Source organism: Cyprinodon tularosa, unplaced genomic scaffold (genome assembly GCF_016077235.1).
Source record: "Cyprinodon tularosa strain WSP-4 unplaced genomic scaffold, ASM1607723v1 ctg509, whole genome shotgun sequence".
Lineage (NCBI taxonomy): Eukaryota > Metazoa > Chordata > Actinopteri > Cyprinodontiformes > Cyprinodontidae > Cyprinodon > Cyprinodon tularosa.
Genome location: NW_024039240.1, coordinates 374,965 through 396,908, shown reverse-complemented (window position 1 = coordinate 396,908; position 21,944 = coordinate 374,965). Strand labels below are relative to the sequence as shown.

General features: G+C 39.3%; 1 protein-coding gene across 5 annotated transcripts in view; it reads left to right on the top strand.

Moving 5' to 3' along the window:
• The window catches only part of larp4b (La ribonucleoprotein 4B), a 51,429-nt gene that overhangs the window by 14,926 nt on the left and 14,559 nt on the right, over positions 1-21,944 (top strand). For 4 of the 5 annotated variants that reach the window (XR_005282315.1, XM_038303226.1, XM_038303225.1 and 1 more), the window contains exons 3-5: positions 7,845-8,001; positions 12,855-13,028; positions 13,829-13,907. Coding sequence is in view for 4 of the 5 variants with exons in the window: in XM_038303226.1 (XP_038159154.1) it covers positions 7,845-8,001; positions 12,855-13,028; positions 13,829-13,907 (410 nt within the window). In the remaining variant the exon portion in view is untranslated. The remainder of the gene's footprint in view (positions 1-7,844; positions 8,002-12,854; positions 13,029-13,828; positions 13,908-21,944) is intronic. The other variant, XM_038303227.1, reaches the window with a different exon arrangement.

Sequence of the window (21,944 nt, the reverse complement as noted above, 5' to 3'; positions counted from 1 at the left end):
TCAGGGACTGATGCTAGAGACCTAAAGCTAAATAACAGGAATGGTCTGTTATTTCTCTCCTTATGTCCTTTGAAACTGTGTAGATCTCTGTATTAATGTAAACCTCGGTTTGATGGTCCCATTAGATTTAAGATGAAATGACTTTAATTGCAAAGTCTGTACATGCAAGCAAAATAAAAGTACTTGCCTTACAGTTGGATTTCAATTAAGATATTTAAATTTAAATATAGAAATAAGGAGAACAGATTTGTGTATTTACATTTCTATACCAGAGTTAAGAGGGTTGGCTTTCTGTTGCTCTTTTGTAAAATATTGATCCAGTCTTTCTAAAGTGTTCATAAGACTGACAGCCTGGGGAAAGAAACTGAAAAATGAAGGGTTTTCTCCTGACGTATGATGCAGTGGTACTCCTCCCCTACCCGTTGCTGTTACATGAGGCATGTTTACAGTCATGGTGTGGGAACTAAAGGGGTGTCGGTCTTATTTACATAAAATGACTGAATCAATACCCAGGTAACTGAAATGTTAGTCCCAGTGTTCATATCTAAGGACAGAGCAACTGTCATGTATGTTTTGCAATATTTACACCTGAAAACTATGACGCTTGAATGAAGAGGTCTTTCCTTTGCTCTTAATAAATTCCTTCCAGTTCATCATAACACAAAGATTAAATTCAATACATAAAACTAGAAATAATTATTTTTCTAGTAGCAAAATTAAAATATTATAAATATTATATATATTTTTTTTTTAGAATAATATTGAATTTTGGTTAATTTAATCTTAATAAATGTTGATTTTATCAGCTGATCTCAAATTTGACTGAATTGAATCTGTTTTGCAAAATATGGTAATTTTTTTGTAAAATTAACTATTAATGCCAATATTGTCATGGCATTAATTAAATAAAAAGTATAGTACAAACAAAGTCACATCCACCATCGTATAAAGGACAAGTCTCTGGTTGTTTCGCAGTTCATGAGAACGCGAATAGGGACTTGTATCCTCGCCATTTATGTTCTTGAGAAGAACACTAGAAAGTATGGATTTGGTGAGAACGGGAGCGTGCAGCATAAATATGGGTCAATTGGAACAGAAGCGTACTTGTGACATCACCACATGCCCGGCTCGTCTAGAGCTGCATTTCTCCTCCTGTTATTAATAGTCTCTAGATAATAATAAATTATTACTTTTTTCATTTAGTGGCGGAATAATAATTAACACAGATAACACAGATAGCAGAACTTTTAAATTGCCAAAAAACAGCTACTTCTGTTATTAATGAAGACTCATATCCGGTGTCTGATTTAGCCTACCTGGTTCCTTGTTTATTGTAAATTAGATGTTGTTTAGTTCTGATGTAGACCTACCATACAGCTACATTATTTGCTTTCAGGATGGAACTGAAACCTGAACATGTAGAGGGTTAAAGAAGTGTTTGTGCCAAAGTGGTTCAGATTTTACCCCTTTCTGTCTGGGTACCCCATCCGCCTATAGTCTCAGAAGCCTCCTTGTGTTGCATAGACTGGCCTACATGGAGCTGCATAGAGCTGCAGCTTTGATTGATGGCAACACTTGGTCGACATCTGCAGCGACTGACTGGGCTAAAAATGGGCTCTATGGGCGGGACGTCCTAACGATATACAACCAAATGCTGGGGAACTGTCTCTAACAAGTAACCATGGTATCATTTAAGCTGCTGGTTGGTTAGAGGTCGAGTTCATTTGTTTGTGCTTTTCTTGCACTTGAATGGACGGTTGTTCTAGTTCCATTAAAAGCCTACATTTAGAACTTGAATGGCAAATCTGCTGTGGCAGTATTTACTCCATTAATCTGGTCTGAACTTTGTTTTGTGCTTTGGGGTCCACTGTTCCTGATCAGGCCTGTGGATGGTGTGGTTTATTGTACAAATAGTTCTCTTAATTGGCTACTTGGAATAGAAAATGTTTTGAAACTCAGTAAATGAGTAAAAATAATGCTAATAATAACATTTTTCACAAAAATTAAAATAGCATTTTTTTGGCAATTGAAACCAAAATTGCAATTTTATTGTATTGTCCCCCTCCCCCCCCCCCCCATGTTTAATGTTAAATATTTTTATGTTGCAAATTGAGTGCTTCTGCAATTTTATATATGCATTTTGTTAAATTGCAGTTCTATTGCAAATCCAACTAATTGATTGTGCATCCATAGTAAAACTCCACTGGTTTGCCCTCTGACATAGAAAGGATTTGTACCATGCAAGCTGCAAATTTGGAAAAGGACAGGGCATGTCTTTTTAGTTTTTTCCACCTTCAGACACACATGATCAAGATTGGAAAAAAGATAGGCAGCGGAAACAAAAAGGGGGCAACTAACCCCTGATGGAGTTTGGTGGGGTAATGCTGCAGGCTGTAGGTCTCATTACAAGCTGCTGCTGGTGGAAAAGCAATCAGTGAACCAAAGTACAGGTTATTGGGTTTGTAACATATTCAGTTGAATCAGTTTCAGCTCCACGGTGAACATGTAGGAAAATCTTTCTATTTCTGCAAGATTTTACCTGATAGGTGCTTAACAGGAGTATTTTAGAAAAAGGGAGATGCACCCACCACGTCTTCATTGAATCTGATCAAAATAGTTTAATCAGTAAATCAGAAGTCAATCATGAAGATTGCTTTGCTAATTGATCTTCAAATCACATGTTAAACTTTTTTTTTAAGTATATGTTTTGTTTTGTCAACTCTGGGTTTTCTGTAAATCAATGCCAATTCATATTAATTTCACCATTTCATATTGCTGACATTTAGTCCTTCTGTCCAAAAAGCTCATCCATCTCATTCCATATTTAGTCTCTTGCCCATACATGACAACATATACTGTGGACTTGCGTGTTAGAAACTCATAGGGTAATTGACGGTGACCTACTAATAGCTCCTGCGTGTTTAAGTCAAAGGCGTTATAAGTTAGATCAGACAAAAAGAGGGAAGACAGTTGGTCAAAAAATGGAGCATGAGTTTTTTTTCTTTTGTCAAGTGTGTCCTCTGGTTTTTAGTTTAACTGTAGTTTAAAAGATGTTAAATTGTGAAATTGTCTGAAGAGGTTTCTTAAAGAGAAAACCTTTAATCCTCAACATCGGTCTAAGGAAAACAGTAAACTTTTTTTTTTGGCAATATTTGGATAGGTTTGTTTGTTCTTGTTAACATATAAACACATAGCTTTGTTAATCATTCTGTTTGATGGATTGATCTACTATATCTGATTTGGACTTTTGCGACTCAAAAAAGGGGAAAATATTAAGATTTTTTTGCTTTTTGTGTGTAGAGCCCAGCTTGACAAAGCCGATTGTTTTAGATGGTGGGTAGAACAATAATTGCTGGATTACTTTATAATTTTTCTGTGCATAAGAAGGCATGAATATTTTTCTAATGCACATCAGTCGGGTTAAATGCAGTCTCTCCTGTATTAATATATTCTACCAGTGTCTTTAAATGACCACGTTTTGGTGCAGTTGCACGCATTTTAATTTGCTTCTGGCATAATTCTGGCTGGATACATGACCTGGGTTCCTGGCAGGATTGGTTAAAGTATTTTGATTCCTTTCTGAACAGAGAACCCTTAAAGCAAAATCCAGAGATTTTCTCCTGGGTTCAGGTCAGGGTTTAGAAAGGTCTTTACAGGAATTTAAAGGAATAGTACACCCAAAACATGATTAGCCTTCATTTTCTACTCACCCCCATGCTGAACAACACTCTGGAGTACTTTTTTGATATCTCAGATGCATCTGGAGATCTGGGAGGCTTCTTGCTGTCTGCTGACATTCAAATAATGGAGGTCTATGGTGCCCGAGACAGAAAGGTCCATAAAAGTCCACAAAAAACGTGTCAATATTCCTCCATACTGCCAATGTATTCCAAGTGTCCTGAGTGGGTAGCATCCAGAATTTACTCGAAACGAAGTCATTCAGAATGTTTTTAGAGCATAAACAGTAATGTATAGTATTTCCTGAAAGCGCGCGCCTGCGCGTTCACGACGCTACGGAAGCCGGCAGACCAAACCAGATGAAAGTGCGCATTCAGTGTCTGCTCTGCCAATAATGCAAGCGTAGAAGAAGAAATGTGCTGTTTACCTGTGCAAAGAAAGAAACAACGAAAGAAAAATGTCTGAGGACTTCAGTGTTGAGGAAGAGCATGAGTTCTTTGCCGAGCTGAATGTGCTGGTTTGGTCTGCCGGCTTCCGTAGCGTCGTGAACGCGCATGTGCGCGCTTTCAGGAAATCCTATGCACTACTGTTTATGCTCTAAAAACATTCTAAATGACTTCGTTTCGAGTAAATTCTGGATGCTACCCACTCAGGACACTTGGAATACATTGGACGAGCAGTATGGAGGAATATTGACACGTTTTTTGTGGACTTTTATGGACCTTTCTGTCTCAGGCACCATAGACCTCCATTATTTGAATGTCAGCAGACAGCAAGAAGCCTCCCAGATCTCCAGATGCATTTGAGATATCAAAAAAGTACTCCAGAGTGTTGTTCAGCATGGGGGTGAGTAGAAAATGAAGGTAATCATGTTTTGGGTGTACTATTCCTTTAATGTTGGCCTTTTTATTGATTTTTTTAAGTCACTTGCAGATGTTAGGAAATTGACCTTAACATGCCTCTCATTTTGACCACTTGCTCCAAGGCCTCAGCAGCACCTGTAGAAAAAAAAAACAGTCCCACAGCAAGATGCTGCCACTACCATGTCCTCAATCTGATTCCCTTAACATCCCTCTTTGATTTGGGTCAACTATTCCCCCCTTTTCTTTCTGAACTGAAAGCTTTTCTCCAAGAGACATTCTGCTTGTCCATAGGTTTTGTTTGTAAAAAAAAGAATGCCTCTTGTTCCTGAAAAGGAGTGGAAGTACAGCTAATGTAAAGGTGGCCCCCTCCCAGCCTGCAGTTTTCAGTTCATAATGAGCTCTGGTGTTTCCTGACGTTTGCACACAAGCAGATTAGTTCAAATTCAGCTGTTTGTAGATGTTTCTCTTATCTTTGCCATTTCTGTCCACGGCAGCTAATCTTGCTTCCATTAGAAAACAGGGCCAATAAACGCAGTGCTATATCAGCTGCCCTCGGATGACACTGATAACTGCTCTCTGCTCACGGTGCTTGTTGAGTCACTTCATCTGTTCTCTACAAAACACACAGGCTCTCTCAATCAAGGCAGCAGACAACCTTTACGCCCTCTGTTAAGAACGGGAACGTTTAAAATTTCTAAAGGTCACGCAATGCCCGGTAAAAACACATCCGGTGATGTCAGCAGGGGGTTTCTATGGCAGCCAGCTCGGACAGGAGTGGGAGTTCTGCGTCGGAGCTGGGCCGAAACATTAGCATAGTCTGCTGCGTGCATCCGTCTGGTCAGACTCATCCTGGATGATCTGACAGTGCAGCGTTTGAAGCATCACTATACTTTCGTGTAGTCAGACTTGTCTCCCTTTCTGTTACTCTGTTTCTTAGAATCAGCTTCTTGTTTCAACGTGTTTGTCCTGCAACAGGAAAACTGGTTTCACTGTGTTTTTGATTTTACTCCCAGCTTGTTAACAGAGTAGTCCATTAAAAGACTTTCGAGGACTGGCTTAGCTGGAACGACAACCCTGGGGTTGAGCTCGAGTATATGCAAAGGCTCCGCTTGTGTCCAAGGGGAGCGCCTCAATGCCCCACGGACTTCTCCACTGTTTTCCCGGAGAATGACTCAGTGCAACGCTGACAAAACAAAAGCAGACACGGATGCTGAACAGGAGGAGGCAGCCACTCAGCTTGTGCAACGTCAGCCTTGCCCACCAGGGCAGCAGAGCCTCAGTACTGTCACCAGATTTGTTGAATCGACGGAGCAGCTTGGATCAGACGGAGCGTGGCTGTGTCTGTGATTTCCTGAGAATGAATCGGAGAGCTGCGGCCGTGCAGGAGCCCGGCTTAAACCTGGAAGCACACAGGGATGATCTGAAGTCTTACTCGACCTGCCGGGAGCAGATGTTTGATTTTTGAGTTTTAATCATGGATTGGGTGGAGTGGAGCTTTTTACCACCTTCCTGTACTACAGGAAGCTCTTGGCCTTCGGTGCCTGAGGAGTTAAATGATGCGCTGGCTCTCACCACGGCTCTGGGTTATGGTCTGTTTGGCTGCGAGGCATGCAGACTGAACTACTGTTTCATTCCTGTGAGTATGATCAGCAATCCTATGATGCTAGCTGCAGCTCAGACAAACAATGTCCATCGTTTGAAGCTGATCCAGTCAGATGATGTTAGTCTGATGAGACTTCTATTCAACCATATTGACTTTTCTGCCTTTATCTCAGAAAAGGTGCACCTCTGTTTTTCCAACATATCTTCAGAACCTTAAATTGTAAATATATTTTAACTTTACTCTGCTTTGTTTTCGGTGTACTTATATTACATTATATTCCTAAAATTCAGGAATATGAAACTAGTGTTAAAAACAGAAATGCTGAGATTTAGATGGTCATTAAGGGAACCAAAAGTTACAGAACAATGATAGCGTTGCAAAGAAACAATAAGATTTATATCGAGGGTTATCCAATCAGGAGAAGCTTAAAAGAAGATGTAACAAATTGGCACCCCAGTAAGGTCAGCCTGCTTATTATTCGCCACCCTTTACAAAAACTGCTATTTAAATACGCTGCCAACGAACATCTTCTCTTATTTGGCTCAGTCCTGAGAAAAATCCACCTTCATTTGGATTGCTGGTGGAAGAAAACATTTTCTTGACTGATCTACTTCATGCTTGCAAATAGCAGCCTCTGTTTTTTTGTGTACTTGGCTCCTCCTCCAAACATAACATAACATTATCTTTGTCAACTTTATTTATTTATTTTTTTTAATGAGGAGAAATCCCTCCTCTTCATTACCTATGCACCTATGCTTCCTCAGATGATAATCTTTGTGTTTTCACACAACTGTTTGACATTTTCCATTTTATAAAGGCTTTTTTGTTTTTAACCACAACCTTCTCTGATCCACTGATGGGCTTTAAGATGGTGCTGTCAGTTATGCCCATAGGTTGGAGCTTTTCTGTTTTAGTTTCACTTGTTAAAGGAAACAAACGTGCAATATGGTTAGTTTAAAATATTATTGAAAAGACTGATTTGTTTCATATTCTCAACAGGGGAACGTTTCTCTATGCATCAGTCTTTCTCCATAAAGGTCTGTTCAGGTTTCCTCTGAATCTTGACTTAAAGGTTGTTGCTTCTGTTCTCCCTGTTTGATTATTTGCACTGTGTCACTAAAGGGTTTAAAAAAAATCCTGTGCAAGTGAGCAATAAGTTACACCAGGATACTGTGTGGTTTCCTGGCTCATTGGCTCCAACACAAAGTCCCTGAGATTTGTTAGGTTCACCCTTCGAACTGTGGAGAGTTCACTGGGAAAACACAGTATCATGTCAAATGTGTTTAAAACTCACATTTATAGGAATAATATCCCTTTTGTATTTACTTCTATATGCTTAGAATATTATACAGTATTGTAAATTAAGTTTGACCTGTTTTGACCAGCAACCCAGTGTCTTTTATTTGCGAAATCAGCTGGATGAAAATGGTTTAATTGTAACACCGATCAGGTTATTTTTCAGTCAGCGTTGCTGTGATCTGAGGTTCTCTTGGCATTTGTGCAATTTCCTCATAATTGTTGGATGGTTTATTTACTAAATCAAAGTTAAGGATGTGAGCTTACCTGAATGCTTCTAGCTATTATTGTAGTCTATTTCATATGATCATATTTGCATAAAACAATCATAGCTATAGTAAGTAACACACAGAGGGTTTAGTGTTTATGCTGGCTGCTCTGACCTGACTGTGTTGTTCCCACAGGAATCAGCCAAGGTTTCAGACCTCAACCCCAATGCGAAAGCATGGGCCAACCACATGTTTAGCCTGGACACCAGCGGGACTGCTGACACCACCACCACTGCTGCCCTGCAGCCATGGAAGGAAGGCTGCGATAGTTCGGCCGACCCCGGCCCTGAAGGTCAGTCGCCCCTTTGGGATACACGCTTACAGATGTCTTCTGCTCTTACTACCAGCTCTTTTAGCTGGAGTGGCACATTACTCGGTACTCCTTCTTTAATAGTCATTGAGTTTTAAACTGTCAACTCTTTGTCAAGTTGATGTAAAAGACTTGTTCTCCCTATAATAACTCTAGAACCAATTAAAGAGTTTGGGAACTCTAAAACCTGATCAGATTCTTCTCCTTCTGTCAGCTCCATCAAATCATAAATGGTTGTTTTTTTTTTAAATATTACAGATAGAAATCATTACTGTAGACATTTAGCAGCATAGTAGAGCTGTTTGATGTACTTGATGAATAAAGTTTCTAGACGTATTTTTAGAAAAATATTTTCTAATGTTTTACTAGACCAGGGGTTAACCAATTAAAAATCAGCGGGGTTCGAATAAAGAAAATCATCAACCAGTAAAGGTCCGGAGACACTTTTAATTATAATCTGTTACCTAAAACAGAATTTAACACTGAAATAAAATTAGGTTTTCATGCATCCAGGAAACCATAATTACATTTTTAAATAAAAGAAACTAGATCATTTCTCCATTTTAAAATCTAAAGTGTTTTTTGAACTAGAGAACCATAATCTTTCAGGTTTGTATGTAGACAATTTCCTGATTCACATGTTTTATAAAACACCTGAACTGAACGTTTATTTTCTTTATTTTATTTTTTAATGGCTTAATAAGAGAAGTGGGCTTTACGCTGCCCTGCAAGGCTTTAAACCTGGGTTTGATTGGCGACAAATCAGTTCTCAAGCACATATCAAGGTGCTCATTCGTGATCGATATTTATTTTTGAATCTTTTCATGGTGGAGAATCCTGCATCACAGCAGCAGGTTTAGCCAAACATACTCTAAATGTTCCGGCTCCACTCCGCTCCGGCCAGGTCAAGATCTGCTACTCCAATCGCACCATGCAGGAAAAAGAACGGCAAGAAGATCCGGTTTGTCAAATTAAAATATAGTATCAACAGATCAGTAACTAAAAATTGGATCATAATTCTTATATATTTCAAAAAACACCATTTATTTACAAGATTGGATGTAAACTATTGGTACTTCGAAATACCAGGAAGCAGATTTCTCATCTTCATCAGAAACTGCATATATGCTGTATGCTGATGGGGATTTTTTTTATATTTCATATTAAATTAAGCGTTAATTTCTGCATGTTTTGCTCCAACAAATTTAATGACAATATTCCGCACGCTCTCCTCGAGCTCTGAGGATAAGTCGGAGCGCAGCAATAACGGAGAAGCAGCGGAGGCTGTAGGCTTTGTTTTGCGCAGGCCGTCTTGAGCGTTGCGGAGCGGTGAAGGTGTGGGATTTCGGGGTAACAGGAGAACCAGCGCAAGTGACGTTTAGACACTGTCCTCAGACAACATGTAGTAATTTATAAATGTTTTAAATCGGGTTGTATACGGATTAGCCAGCAGGTGGGTCAGGATCCAGACCGCGGTCCGCTAATCTGTGACCTCTGTACTAGATTGTTTAGTGATGACTTAATGCAAGTTTTTATAGTCACTTGTAGAGTCATCTTGATCATAAAGCCTAAACCATTTTTAGCCATATGACTAATACAGTCCTTATTTTTATTCTTTTGTAAAGAAAAAAAAACAAGTTCTATTTTACAATAAATTTCAAGCTTTGCTTATTTACTGGAAATTCCTCTAAGTTCTACTCTTAGTGATCTTGTAGGACCTGATCCAATTTTTGGGCACCACTAGTTTAAGATCTTATCAGATCCTGGACCTGGCTGCTCTTGGGTTCAGTCAGTTTGGTTCAGGCTTTTTTCCTTTATGCTACCCTGAACTTTCATCCCCCATTTAGACGTGTTTACCCTGAGCTGTGTGTCGTGTGCGCTCTGACTGCACTGCTGTTTGTGTAAATGAGACCTGCTGACACGGCCAGAAATCCTTCACCCGGTCTTTCTCCTCATCCTACAACTTAATAAGAAATGAGTTCCTGATAAAAGAAAATTTGTTATTCCTAACACTGTAGCTGATGTTTCTTAAACGGCACCTTTGACAAATATAACACAAATTAATTTGAGTTTGGAGAAAGTTAACAGGAGTTGAAAACATCCCAAAACAAAAAAGCACATCAATCCTTAAGTCTTCCTCTTAAGTGGAAAATTTGCTCCATCTGCTTCCACAGATGCTGCAAAATGAAAATCTGAGCAAACTGTAGAGGAGTTTAAAAGGATATGACTGAAACATGATGCTAAAAGATACACAGACCTTAAAACCCCATTTGTTTATTTATTTTTCCAATGTTTTTTTTATTTTTCTACTGTGGCATAAACGTGTCTATTATGTAAATGATTTCTAATTGAATCAGATGCTAATCCGGTGACAACTGTAGGATTGTTTATTGTGGAAACTGGCTTCCATCAGGAAAGTTAAAAAGCTAGGATTTTCATTATTTTTGTTATTAAACTACTATATTCAATATATTGCAGCAATCACTGAAAGTGTACAGAACTTTTCAATTCTTTAACCTCAGATAGTTTTGCAGGAACAGCCCTACTGTCTTCTTGCTTATGGAGCCCGATGAGTTTGACTGGTTTGACTGATGGAGTTTAGCTCCTTTTCTTTACAAATGGCTGAAAGTAGATGGTTAAAAATGCTTTACAGTTTAACACAAAATACATGAATTCTGATGGGGAGAAAATGCTATTGATGTTTCCTGGTTATAAAAAGTGTTTCCATGGTTCCACCCAGTGCCTCTCTATGGGGTAAATGACCACAGAGAACTGCTCTACATTTACCTGAAGCTAAACCACGAAGGTTCAGGGTAATAATCAAAGTACAAGTCCCTTAACAAATCTGTTTTCTTGGGTTTTAACCTGTAGGAGAAACAAATGGACAGAAATAAGCCAATACCCCAGAACCATGTGTGCAACAAGCTAAACAATTTATGGCTGGTACCACAAGAGAAACTCGACAAAATCTTAAATCTGAGCTCAAGCAGGCAGACATTTTGAAGAAAAGTCAATTCAGACTGATTCCTTAGAGCTATTTTTGGGTATAGCTGGAGTCATTTAAAGAGTTGTCACTAAAGGCAGTTTTTTTTTAAATCTTGAAATGCTAGTGCTGACATCTTATTTGAAGTTAGGAGGTGACGTGGATTTGATATATAAAAAGCAAGTTCAAAGCCACAATCTCAGTTCATTCACCTTTATGGTTATTTATACTTTCCAGTCTTCCTCTCCTGGAGTCACATTTGTCATGAGTAAAACAGCTCTTTAATCATTTATACCTAATTTAATAGGATGCATGAATATTCCAGCCATCATTTCCTTAACATTAACCATTATAATCGCTGAGTGTAATTTTCTCTGCCAGGCTCAGCCGCAGCAGATGCAACAAAGACAGAACGTATTGATTAGCTCTGGTCCAACACGGATCGACTCGTTGTCCTCCTTCATTTCCTACATTGAGGAAACTTATGACAGCTGAGTTAATATGCTTCTTTGTGTCAGAATGAATTAGTTTCCTCCCTAACCTTTAGAAAAGAGCAGAGTAAGAGCTGTGTATGTCTGAACTCGAATTGTTGTGCTGTCAGCCTTTGACAGTCTAATCTATAATCACTAATTAGCTCTTGTATTCAATTTATTTGTGAAGAAACTAAAGAGTTGGTTTAAAAAAAATGAAGTTAAATGGGGTTTTCCCACATCCTGGTATGATATAAAGCAACCTGAAGTCATGGTTTCCTGTAGGCTCATTAGGTGAGGTTCAATCTCTGTCTGCTCTGTAACTGACTTGTGTTTGTATGGCTGTGTTAAAATCACCCATTTCCGTAATCTTTTCCATGTTACAGAGTAAAGTTTCTGCAGGTGTTTAAACGCTTCACTTCTATGGATTAGAAAAGCTTGAGCGGTGGTTTACCTTTAAATGACTGCAATGCTGTGGCAGGGCAGTTAATAGCAGGTTTATCACCTGCGAAAACCACCATGTTGTTTGGAAGCACATTGCAGTTTGCAGTTTCCACAGCCATTACCTGCCAATCAAATGATGTGGGTGGCACGTTAATGCCAGGGTTGACTCTGTTTGTTTTCTGTTGGCTTGCTTTACTGCTGTGTGGCTGCGATTTGTGTCTTGCCTGCTTGGGATATATGCAGCTCTTTCAGTATTTTATAGGTTGTTCTTCTTGTATGCATTAAAAAGGAAGTGAATCTAGATTAATTTGAAAGAAAAACGAGAATTTTAGGTAAGAAAAGGTTAACTTTTTATTTTACTGTGGTTGCGAAGTGTTGTTTGAACTGGAAAATCCTCCCCAGAAAACCCAAATTAGTTTTCTTGACACTTAAAAACCAGTGTCTCTGGCTCAGTTTTAAACCATCAAATTTTCAGTTCCTTTATCCTAAACTCATACATTTATTTCTCATTGTTTACATTTGCTGTAGAGATGCATTTGAGAAAAACACTAATAATGCGTGAAGCAATATGTCCTCAATCTTCATCTAAAAACTCAGACTGTTTGCTTATATACTAGAAGTTTGGAGACATTGAATTAAACAGAACTTAAAAACAAACAAATATTTTTCCCTGCTGATCAGAGCCTATTCAGGGACATTTTCTACATTTGTTGACTTAATGATTCTCTGATGCATCTTTACGTTGTTTATTTTGTTTTCATGTATTGTTTGGTCTCAGATTATTTGTTTTTTATTTTGAGGGAGTATCACAGCTAATTACATTAACAAGAATATATTCATGTTTGGATGGACCACCGATAGAGCAGGTTTTGATGGCTGCTGAGAGTATTTACCTCTGTGTTATCAATAACGCCACCTGCCCTTGTCGATCGCCACAGGCTTTGAAGCCAGTGAGGACAGAGCTTACAAGGAGCCTCAGCTAACTGACCCAGATGAGCCTCCACCAGCACCAGTAATGCTAGGAGAGCCGGCCCCCGTTGCCACCATCACACTGGAGGGCTCCGAGCCCGCCTACACAGAGTACCCCGAGCCTGGGCAGCCAGGGGACACAGGTGGGCTGGTCAGAGAGGAGCGGCTCTGTGAGGTTTCAGAGCTCACACTTATGTCTACACAGCCTTTAAGGTCCAACAGGTGTGTCACTCAGAGCCAGACAGAAGCAGCCCGTTTGGTGAAATGAATCGGCCTGAATCAATACCAGCAGCATTTCAGATTAGGTCACTGGGAATGTGTGTGCATTTCTCTTTATCATTGTGAGGTTTTAAGACGTAATTATGCAGTAAAATGACCCAAGTGGTTGTTTTCTCAGCTGAGGTGGTCTGTTGTCCTCCAGCAGAAAAGTCGTTAAGTAATTAGAGCTGAAGTACCTGTGTAGCAGTTGCTGTTGTTTGAGTCCAGATGATTGAAATGAGATTGCTTCATCTTAGCAGTGCTCATCCTCTATTGGCTTTCATTTTAGGAAAGTGGCCACTTAAAAACAATTTTTTGCATTAAAATTTGATTAGTCTCAGCAGGAGGAGTCTGTCGGCAGACTTTTATCTTTAAGTATTTTTAAGGTCTTAAAGGTCAGGAAGGATTCACAGAAACCTTAAAAAAAATATCAGAACTTAACCTTCTTATTTCAGATAAGATCAGTACAGGGGTTTTATGTTTTGCTTGTCCTCTAGTGTTGTAGACATTTAAAAACAAACCAATTTTAGCCACACTTCATTTTTACTGTTTATTTCTGTTTTGCACATTCCTTGTTCCTTTCCTTCAATTTTGATTTTCTGTACTGTTTTCTATTTTATTATTCTACTAAAATTATTTGTTTTTTATGTATTATTTATTTATTAATGTGTCTTTCTGTCAACAGGCAGTGATTCTCAGCCTGACAACAGCCAGGACAGCTTAAGGGAGCACCTGAAGAAGACCCTGGAGTTCTGCCTGTCCCGGTGAGTCCAGCCCACAGAAGAGACCGTTTCAGGGCTGAACTGAACTGGTCCTTTAACAGGAGCTGTGGAAGTTTTTGTGTGACTTGAACATTCAATAAAGGGAGGAGGAATGCGGTTTTGATTTCACCTGGTGAAAGGATTCCACAGGTGGAACATGGAAGTTCATCCAGTAGGATTATAACGGTGCAGCATTGGCAATTTCTCATTTAATACTATGGAGGCCAAACCTTCTTAGTTAAGTAATGTTACATTATTGGTATATATACTATGTCAAACTTCATAAATTAAGTCAGTAAACTGCATTAAATATGCGCTAAAATGGTCCTGATTTTATGGGTATGTTGCGCATCAAACAGCTGTTTCTCTGCTCTTGAACGCAATCTCTCATCCGCTCTGGAGCAGCAGAACGGTGCCTGTTAGCTTTTTTCAGAAATCACTGCTGAGGTTGGAGTCTCAGTGTATTGAAGAAGGCAGTGAGAGAGTAGAGCTCTGATTGGATAAGTTGCCAAAATGCTTCACTTCCAGTGAGGCTCAGCCTCTTCAGGCTGATTTATATTTCCAAACCAGGTCGTCTGCGTGTGTGTCGCAGTGATTGCAAATGTTCCCCCCGCCCCTCCGCAGACACTGCTGCACCTCTTCCAAATTGTAGGTGACCGCAGACAGTGCTGCAGCCAGGAGGCCTCTGATTGGTCAAATCTACATTCGCTCTACACTAGGGGTGAAACGGTTCACACAATCCACGGATCGGTTCACAGTTTCGTGGTCACAGTTTTCGGTTCGGTATATGTTGATTGTTAGTCTGACATGTTGGTCATGTTGCTGTTAGCATAAACAAAACGTGTTGCACAATGCTTGCACACTGTTGCACTTTTATCCACAACTTTCTTTCCGCCGTCATCGTAGGTCACTCTAAATGCAAAGTGGTCCCATACAGCAGACCTATAAAGTGCTGCTGGTGCGTCTTCCTACTCCTGTTCTTTCCCACTCGCCAGTCCGACACAATTCTCTACAACAACTGATTTTTTTCTGCTACACCCGGCTAAGCTGCTTCGCTTCTTCTTTTTCTTGTTTACCACTGGTGGTTGGCTTTGGTCGCAGCACCGCCACCTTCTGCTCTGGAGTGTAAACGCTTCGCCTATGAGAAAAAGGAGCAGCGCATGAACCGAACGCAACACACACGAACCGAACCGAGACAGTTGAACCGAACGGTTCGGACGGTTTTTATAAACCGTTCAATCCCTACTCTATACTATACGTATTTCCTGTTTGGTACCTTACCGGCTTGTTTTGTTTGTAGGACCAACATTGTGAAACGACTTGTGAATTTGGACCAGCTAGAAGAGCGAGGTGCGCGAGAACGCTGGGACCCTTTTTCCATCAGGATCCCCACTCGTTTTCGCCCTCATGTCCGTCCGTTGTAGGACAAACTTGCCCCCACTTCCTAACCGCCTTGGCTGTATCTAGACCCACAGCTAGTTCTTGATTTTCCCCTTTTGCATTGTGGTGTGGAATAAACATATGGCAGACCACGCTTCAATATCAGGAATAAATCAAAAATGTTTGTGTCAAGCTCACTGCGACACGCTGCTGCGGGAGTATAACCAGCCCTTTAGAGGGTCTATTGAGAAGAGGCGGGTCGTAAAGCTTGCTGCTCGATGGTGATTGGCAAACATACTTCAGGATTCCAGACTGACAGTGGGGATCACTTAGTCAGGACAGTCATCCTGTTTTGAACTCCTGCCAAGGTTTCTTTTTATTATTTCAGAGCTTCTCACATCAGCTATTTTCACCTTTCTAATGTGTTTTATGTATTTTAACATTTTTTAATGTGATACGTGTCGTTTGGATTTAGTTAATTTGTCTGAACAGTGTTCTTCCTATCTTTGAAAAAACATGCTGCGATATAAACATAAAAAGCTCCTTCCTGGGCTTCACTCAGCTACATCGATGACCTCTAATGACAACCAGGCACCGAGACCACATGTGTGAAAGTCACTAATGGCACACATGGTTTCTGTGGGATGTATCTGGTTTGAGTGTGGCTGGTATGCTGTTAGCACTGACCTGCTTAGAATCTGTCAGGTGATAATCAGGTAAACAAGAAGATGAGGGAGACCATGATATATATATATATATATATATATATATATATATATATATATATATATATATATATATATATATATATATATATATATATATCTAACTATGTTTCTGTCATTTTATTCCTACTCAGTGTGACAGGTGTCAGGTCTCCATGGGCAGCAATCAGTAAAGGATTGGTGAAGGCTGCCAGAAAGAGATTGTGACGGTAGAATCTGCAAAGTCAAAGCAAGCTTTAGCAGCATTTTACCATCAGAATCAATGTGGTAGATTCAAATAATTCCTTTATGTTGAATCTGTGGCTTTAAGGTCAAGATAATCCAAAGAAGGCAGCTGGACTTTTTCTATTATTGTAGAAGAAGTTTTACTTTTAGCCTAAAGGCATCTTCCTAAATCGTCTTTGTGAGTTGAATAAATTGTCAGAAACGGCTACAATCATGGAACATGTTGACCTGAAACCCAGGCCTCCGTTCTTCCTGTGGCTGCTGTATCCAGAGAAATGTTTTTAGTCTCACATTTTAAAGAATGAATGGTTGCAGAACCGAGCAGGGAAATGGACCAAAGCTGTCTTGCACATTTTAGACATGTAACCCCCAAGTAGGGCTGAAACGATTCATCGAGTAACTCGATTACAAAAAATCCTCGAGGAAATTTATCTGCCTCGAAGCTTCGCTAAATTTATTGTATTGTAATAAGCAATGCTGTTAAATACGCAGCACACTGGTCTAGCCGGAGGGTTTCTGTGTTGCACAACGCTACCACTTCCGTTAGCGCCTGGAGCGCTTGTGCTAAGTTTGTAGCTATGGAGGGAACCGGAGAAAGCTCAGAAGGAGAACCTCGAAAGCGACAAAAAATGTCCAAAGTTTGGGAACATTTTAGGCTAAACAGAAAGGACAACACAGCGCAATGCATCCACTGCAAAGCAGAATTGGCGTACCACAACAGCACGACATCAATGTTGCAGCATCTGAAGAGAAAACACCCGCTACATGCATCCAACTCGTACACGGTTGCCAACAGGTAACGTTTATGTTCTCTTTGCTAACTACGTTGTGTGATAATCTGCCATGTTATAGATGTAAATTGAGGCACATTATTTTGCTAACGTTACATCTAAACATAGCGGTTACTTAACCGGGTGTAGTGTAAATTGTATGTGAGGGTGGAACTGAGAGAAATTATGCAGGACTTAATGTAAGTTTGTTAATAAAAATACGCAGCAACAGATTACAGGCATAAGCTGAAAAGCATTTATTTATTGGTGTCTTTCCATCCTGAAAAGTTACAGTCTTTTCTTCTCGCTACTGTTATGTATGAATTAGAAATTTTTGATTAATATTTTTTGTAGTAATTCTATATTTGTTTATACCTAAGCAATCAAGAATAAATAATAGCATCGTTTTAATAAAAATAGCAACATTTTTGCATTTTATCATGACTAGTTAAGGCTGCAGAACTCTGTACAAACTCAAACCTTTACATTTAGACATTTTTATAAGCATATTTATGAGCCTGCTACTTTATTATTTGAATATAATTTAATATCTTATAACTTTTCTTCAGGTTAAAGCAAACTACTGTTACAAGTAAACTTTCTAAACTACAAACATTTAACTGTTAGGGATGCTCAAAAAGGAGATATTGGACTGATCTGGACTAACTGGTGTTATTGCAGATTTGCCAATAGTTTATTTTATAAATTGTTTTTATCCCATTACTCGATTAATCGTAAGAATAATCGATAGATTACTCGATTACTAAAATATTCGTTTACAACAGCCCTACCCCCAAGCCTACATTCTTTTAGGTTCAGATTCAATTTTTTGGAGCATGAAATGATCATCAATTGATTACAAAAAATTAACATAAAATCTAGGGTTGTAACTTACGATTTTTTTGTAAATTGATTTATATGTCGAATAATTTTTCGATTAGTCGATTCATAATCAGATAGCCTGAGATTCCTGAAATATTTTTATACGAAATCAAATCAGATGAAACTAAAGCTTTTCCACTCGAGGAGTTCTGGATAGAGCATAATGACAGATAAAAACCTCTGAAATTCAAAATGTTTATATATTTCTTTACAATTTTGATATAATTACTGCTCTAAGTGGGTTGCTCTGTCAGCTAAAGTCATGTTTTAAAGTCTCTACTCTACAGTTAATGATTAATGGATTACTAAACTAGTTGAAGATTATTTCAATAATTGATTAATCAAGATTAATCCAATCCAGCCCTAATAAAGTTATAAAAGGATATTTGATTTGTAAAGTTGAAGGGGAGCTTACTTAGATTAATGAGTTTGGAGTTCTTCAGCTTCTTGATAAATGATCCAGGTTAAAATCCCCACAACAGGAGAGGAATCATTTGGTGTAGAAGCACTAAATCTCTCGCCTAGTCAGTAAAGGCCTGTTCTGGCATTCCTCAGGGGGCAGCGCTCAGGCTATTAGCGAAGGGTAATCTGGACCCTGTGCAGCCTGAGTGAGTGTTTGATTGCCATTCGTTTTTAGTCAGAGGCATCATCAGATTTTTTTTTTTTTTCCAGTTGAAAATTTTTTTATTTACCATCAGGATTAGCCCTTTCCTGTTTGCAGTCAGTTATTGGAAAGTAGGTAATGTACCGAGTAAAACTGCTTATGTTGAGTCATGTTAATGAAGGATTGATTGGAGCAGGATAGCAGCGTATTTGTTGATTGTGATTAGGGCTGGGTATTTTTGCCAAAGTCCTGAATCGATTCAATTTTAATTTGTCCAGTTCTAAATAGATTAATTTTGATTCGATCTGTTTTTACAATAATGAAAGTGGTTCAACTGTGTTTCAAAATACTCATGTATTTTATGTATCCTGTCATATTAAACGCAAAGTGCAAACTTGTAAATCAGACAGTTTAAACTTGAGATGTGAACAAAACTGTCTCAAAAGTACAAACTTGTTTGTGAAAAGTGAAAAACTGATACTTCACTTGAGCAAGCAGACGTGACACAGCAGACATGCATGAGCTGCATTATCTCCACTGCACAAACCATATTTCCAGCTTTGTCTGTAACAACTACAGGGTGTTTGCTGGTCAGCCCCCATTTGTTAATGTCTTCAGTCAACCTATTGGCTATATTTGCAGCTGTCTGGCTTGAAGTCATCTTGTGTACATTTTTCCTGCTCATTGGAATGTGAACGTCACGCGCGTCACTATAAAACTAATCAACCTCATTCCCTAGACATTGATTTTTCAAAAATGTAAAGGAAACGATTAAAAATAGTTTCTTTTTTTTTTTTAACCTAGCGCTAATTGTGATTCAGAGCTGGTGTGTCATAGTGAGGAAGGTGGGGAACCCTTCAGTTGAGCCGCTGATCTCTTTCCAACACTTATTACAGTTTTAAATTTAACAAAGAATGCGAAGATAAGAGAGATTACAAATGGCTGATATAAGCTTCCTCTGCTGGGCGGCTCAACATAAATTTGGATGGATGGAAAATGACAAGCTGGTCAATTAGAGAAAAGCTCCATCTATCTCCCCCCTCTTTAAATAGGCCTACTTGAGGTCTGTAAGGGATACATTCTGGTTTTAATGTCCTTCTGTAAGGAGATCTATGATTCTCTTGGATCTGTCTTTAGACTCCCATAGAATCAGGTGGTTAATAACTACAGATTTACCTGAGGGGGTTTAAAGCAGACGTGGGTATAAAACAAACTGCTCTACTGGACAAGAACGACATATTGAAACTTTTGTATTTTACACAAAATTGTTAGTAAAATTGGTTCACTTGACTTTAACTATGGTAAGATCAGATTCTGCTCTGCTCAGAGGGAGCATTAAAAGTCCCCCAGATGAGCAACAGGAGGCTGCAGAAGAAGGTCTACCGATGGACTGATGGTTCGCCGGTGTTTGTCAGATATTTATGAGTGGGTTTACCTCCAGAGAGCGCTGAGTAAAAACAGATGGTTGTTTGAAAACAAACCTGTGATGACTCAGTAGTGTGAAGTCATGCTTTAATCAGCCATCATGTATGATAATTAACATTTCTGTTAGTGTTTATTCCTACAAATATTTGTTTTTCTTCACTATTCGGAAATTCTGATCCCTAGATGCTGTCGACCACTTTGTTATGAGAGAAACATTCACAAACTGGCTGGTAACAATAGATGCCATTTTTGGACGGAGGGACGCTGTCTGTTCTTTGCCCATCTTGTTAAACTCTGGATTTGTGTTACCAATAGAAAAACTCTCTTACAAAAGCTATCATAATGTTTGATCCATGTCAGTTAAACCTCAGTGGCCTGCAGCGTCTGCCTGATGTAAGGTTATCAGCTGTTTGTTTCCTCCAGGGACTACAGCTGCTGGCAGCTCTAAAAATGTGCCGGCTGGCCGGCCACACGTGTCAACACAGACAGAAACCCAGAGAACAGCAATGAATCTGCTCTCTGCTGTTTCTGTCAGACTGTTTACTTCCACGCGCTTGGTTCAGAAAGTGGCAAATTCTCTTTAGATTTGAGAGTTTATACTAAATCATATGTCTGACATCAGTGTTCGAACTTTGAAATATTGAAACCTTATAAATAAATAAAAATCTGTAGACCTCCAATCATATGAGTAACGTCTAAGGCCCCATCCACACGAAGACGAACCCTGGCCTAAACGCAAATTTTTCACCAAACCAGCCTCTCATCCATACGAAGCCGGCGTTTCGGGGGTCTGTAAACGATCTTTTTTTTATTCAGCCTTCAGAGTGGGAAGATTTCGAAACGCCGTTTTCGCGTTTCCATCTTAACGCTCTAACCGCATATTTTTTTTTGCAAGCATGCGTCATAGCGTCGCCTCTAAACACGCATGCGCGACCAGTATCACAACAACAATGGCGCCGTTGCTGCTAATGCTACTCACCCTGCTGTCGGGCTTACAACAGAATCTTCTTCTTCTGGAATATCTCCAGGAAGAACAGAGCAATATCGACGACATAGTTCAGCACCTGAATTTGACTTAACCACGAAAATGGACCCGCAGGGCAACCATGTATAAATATTAGTGCGCATGCCCAACATTTCGTCGCTTATTTTTGCTTTGGCACCACAGCGCCACTTACAGGCCTGGCATACATTTTGCAGCGTTTTCATGCATTCGTGTGGACGCTCACATTTATTTTACGTCTCCGTCTTTACGGCAAACGTTTTGGAAAATATCAGCGTTTCGTGTTCGTTTTGACTTCGTGTGGACGGGGCCTAAATGATCTGTCTGGGCAGATTCTTGAATCAGTGACTACAGCACAAGCACTAATGTTTTGCATTAATTAGGATTTACTGTGATTTATTTTAAGATTAAAATTGATTTTAAAGCAGAAAATCTCTGATCAGTAACCGGATGACCAGTTTGTATCCTAAACTAAAGAATAATGAGAGAAGGTTCTACAAAACTGTTTATCTCAGGGAGGACAGGATAATTAGTGTGAATGTTGTAAATTATAGTTTGCAGTCAGGGGTAATAAGAGTCTTCCTAAAAATAAACAAATAATCTAAGAGGTCTCAAGATGTTGGTGCGCATCGCCGAAGGTCATTGGAAGAAGAGCAGGTACATCCTGGACTGATTAACAGACGAACACAGGGCGACATGGAGAGAAAACAGTCCACTGACACAAAACGGCATGGAGGAAATAAACACTGTGCGTTTATCTTGGCAGTGCAGGCTCAGGTCTGTAAGATGTGTAAAGCCTTTAGGCTGAAGCAAACATACAGTTGTACCTGACCAGCCAGAGAGGAAACTTACTAACACGCAGATTATTTAATGGACATAAATAGTTCTGTGGTTTATTCCTTTAAAAGTTTTCTCTCATTTCAGTCAACAGCGATCTGCTCTGAAGGACACTGCCCAGTCCTGTTCTTGTTAGGATGGACAATTTATAGACGTTGATATTGGCGAATGTTGGTCACATATCAGATT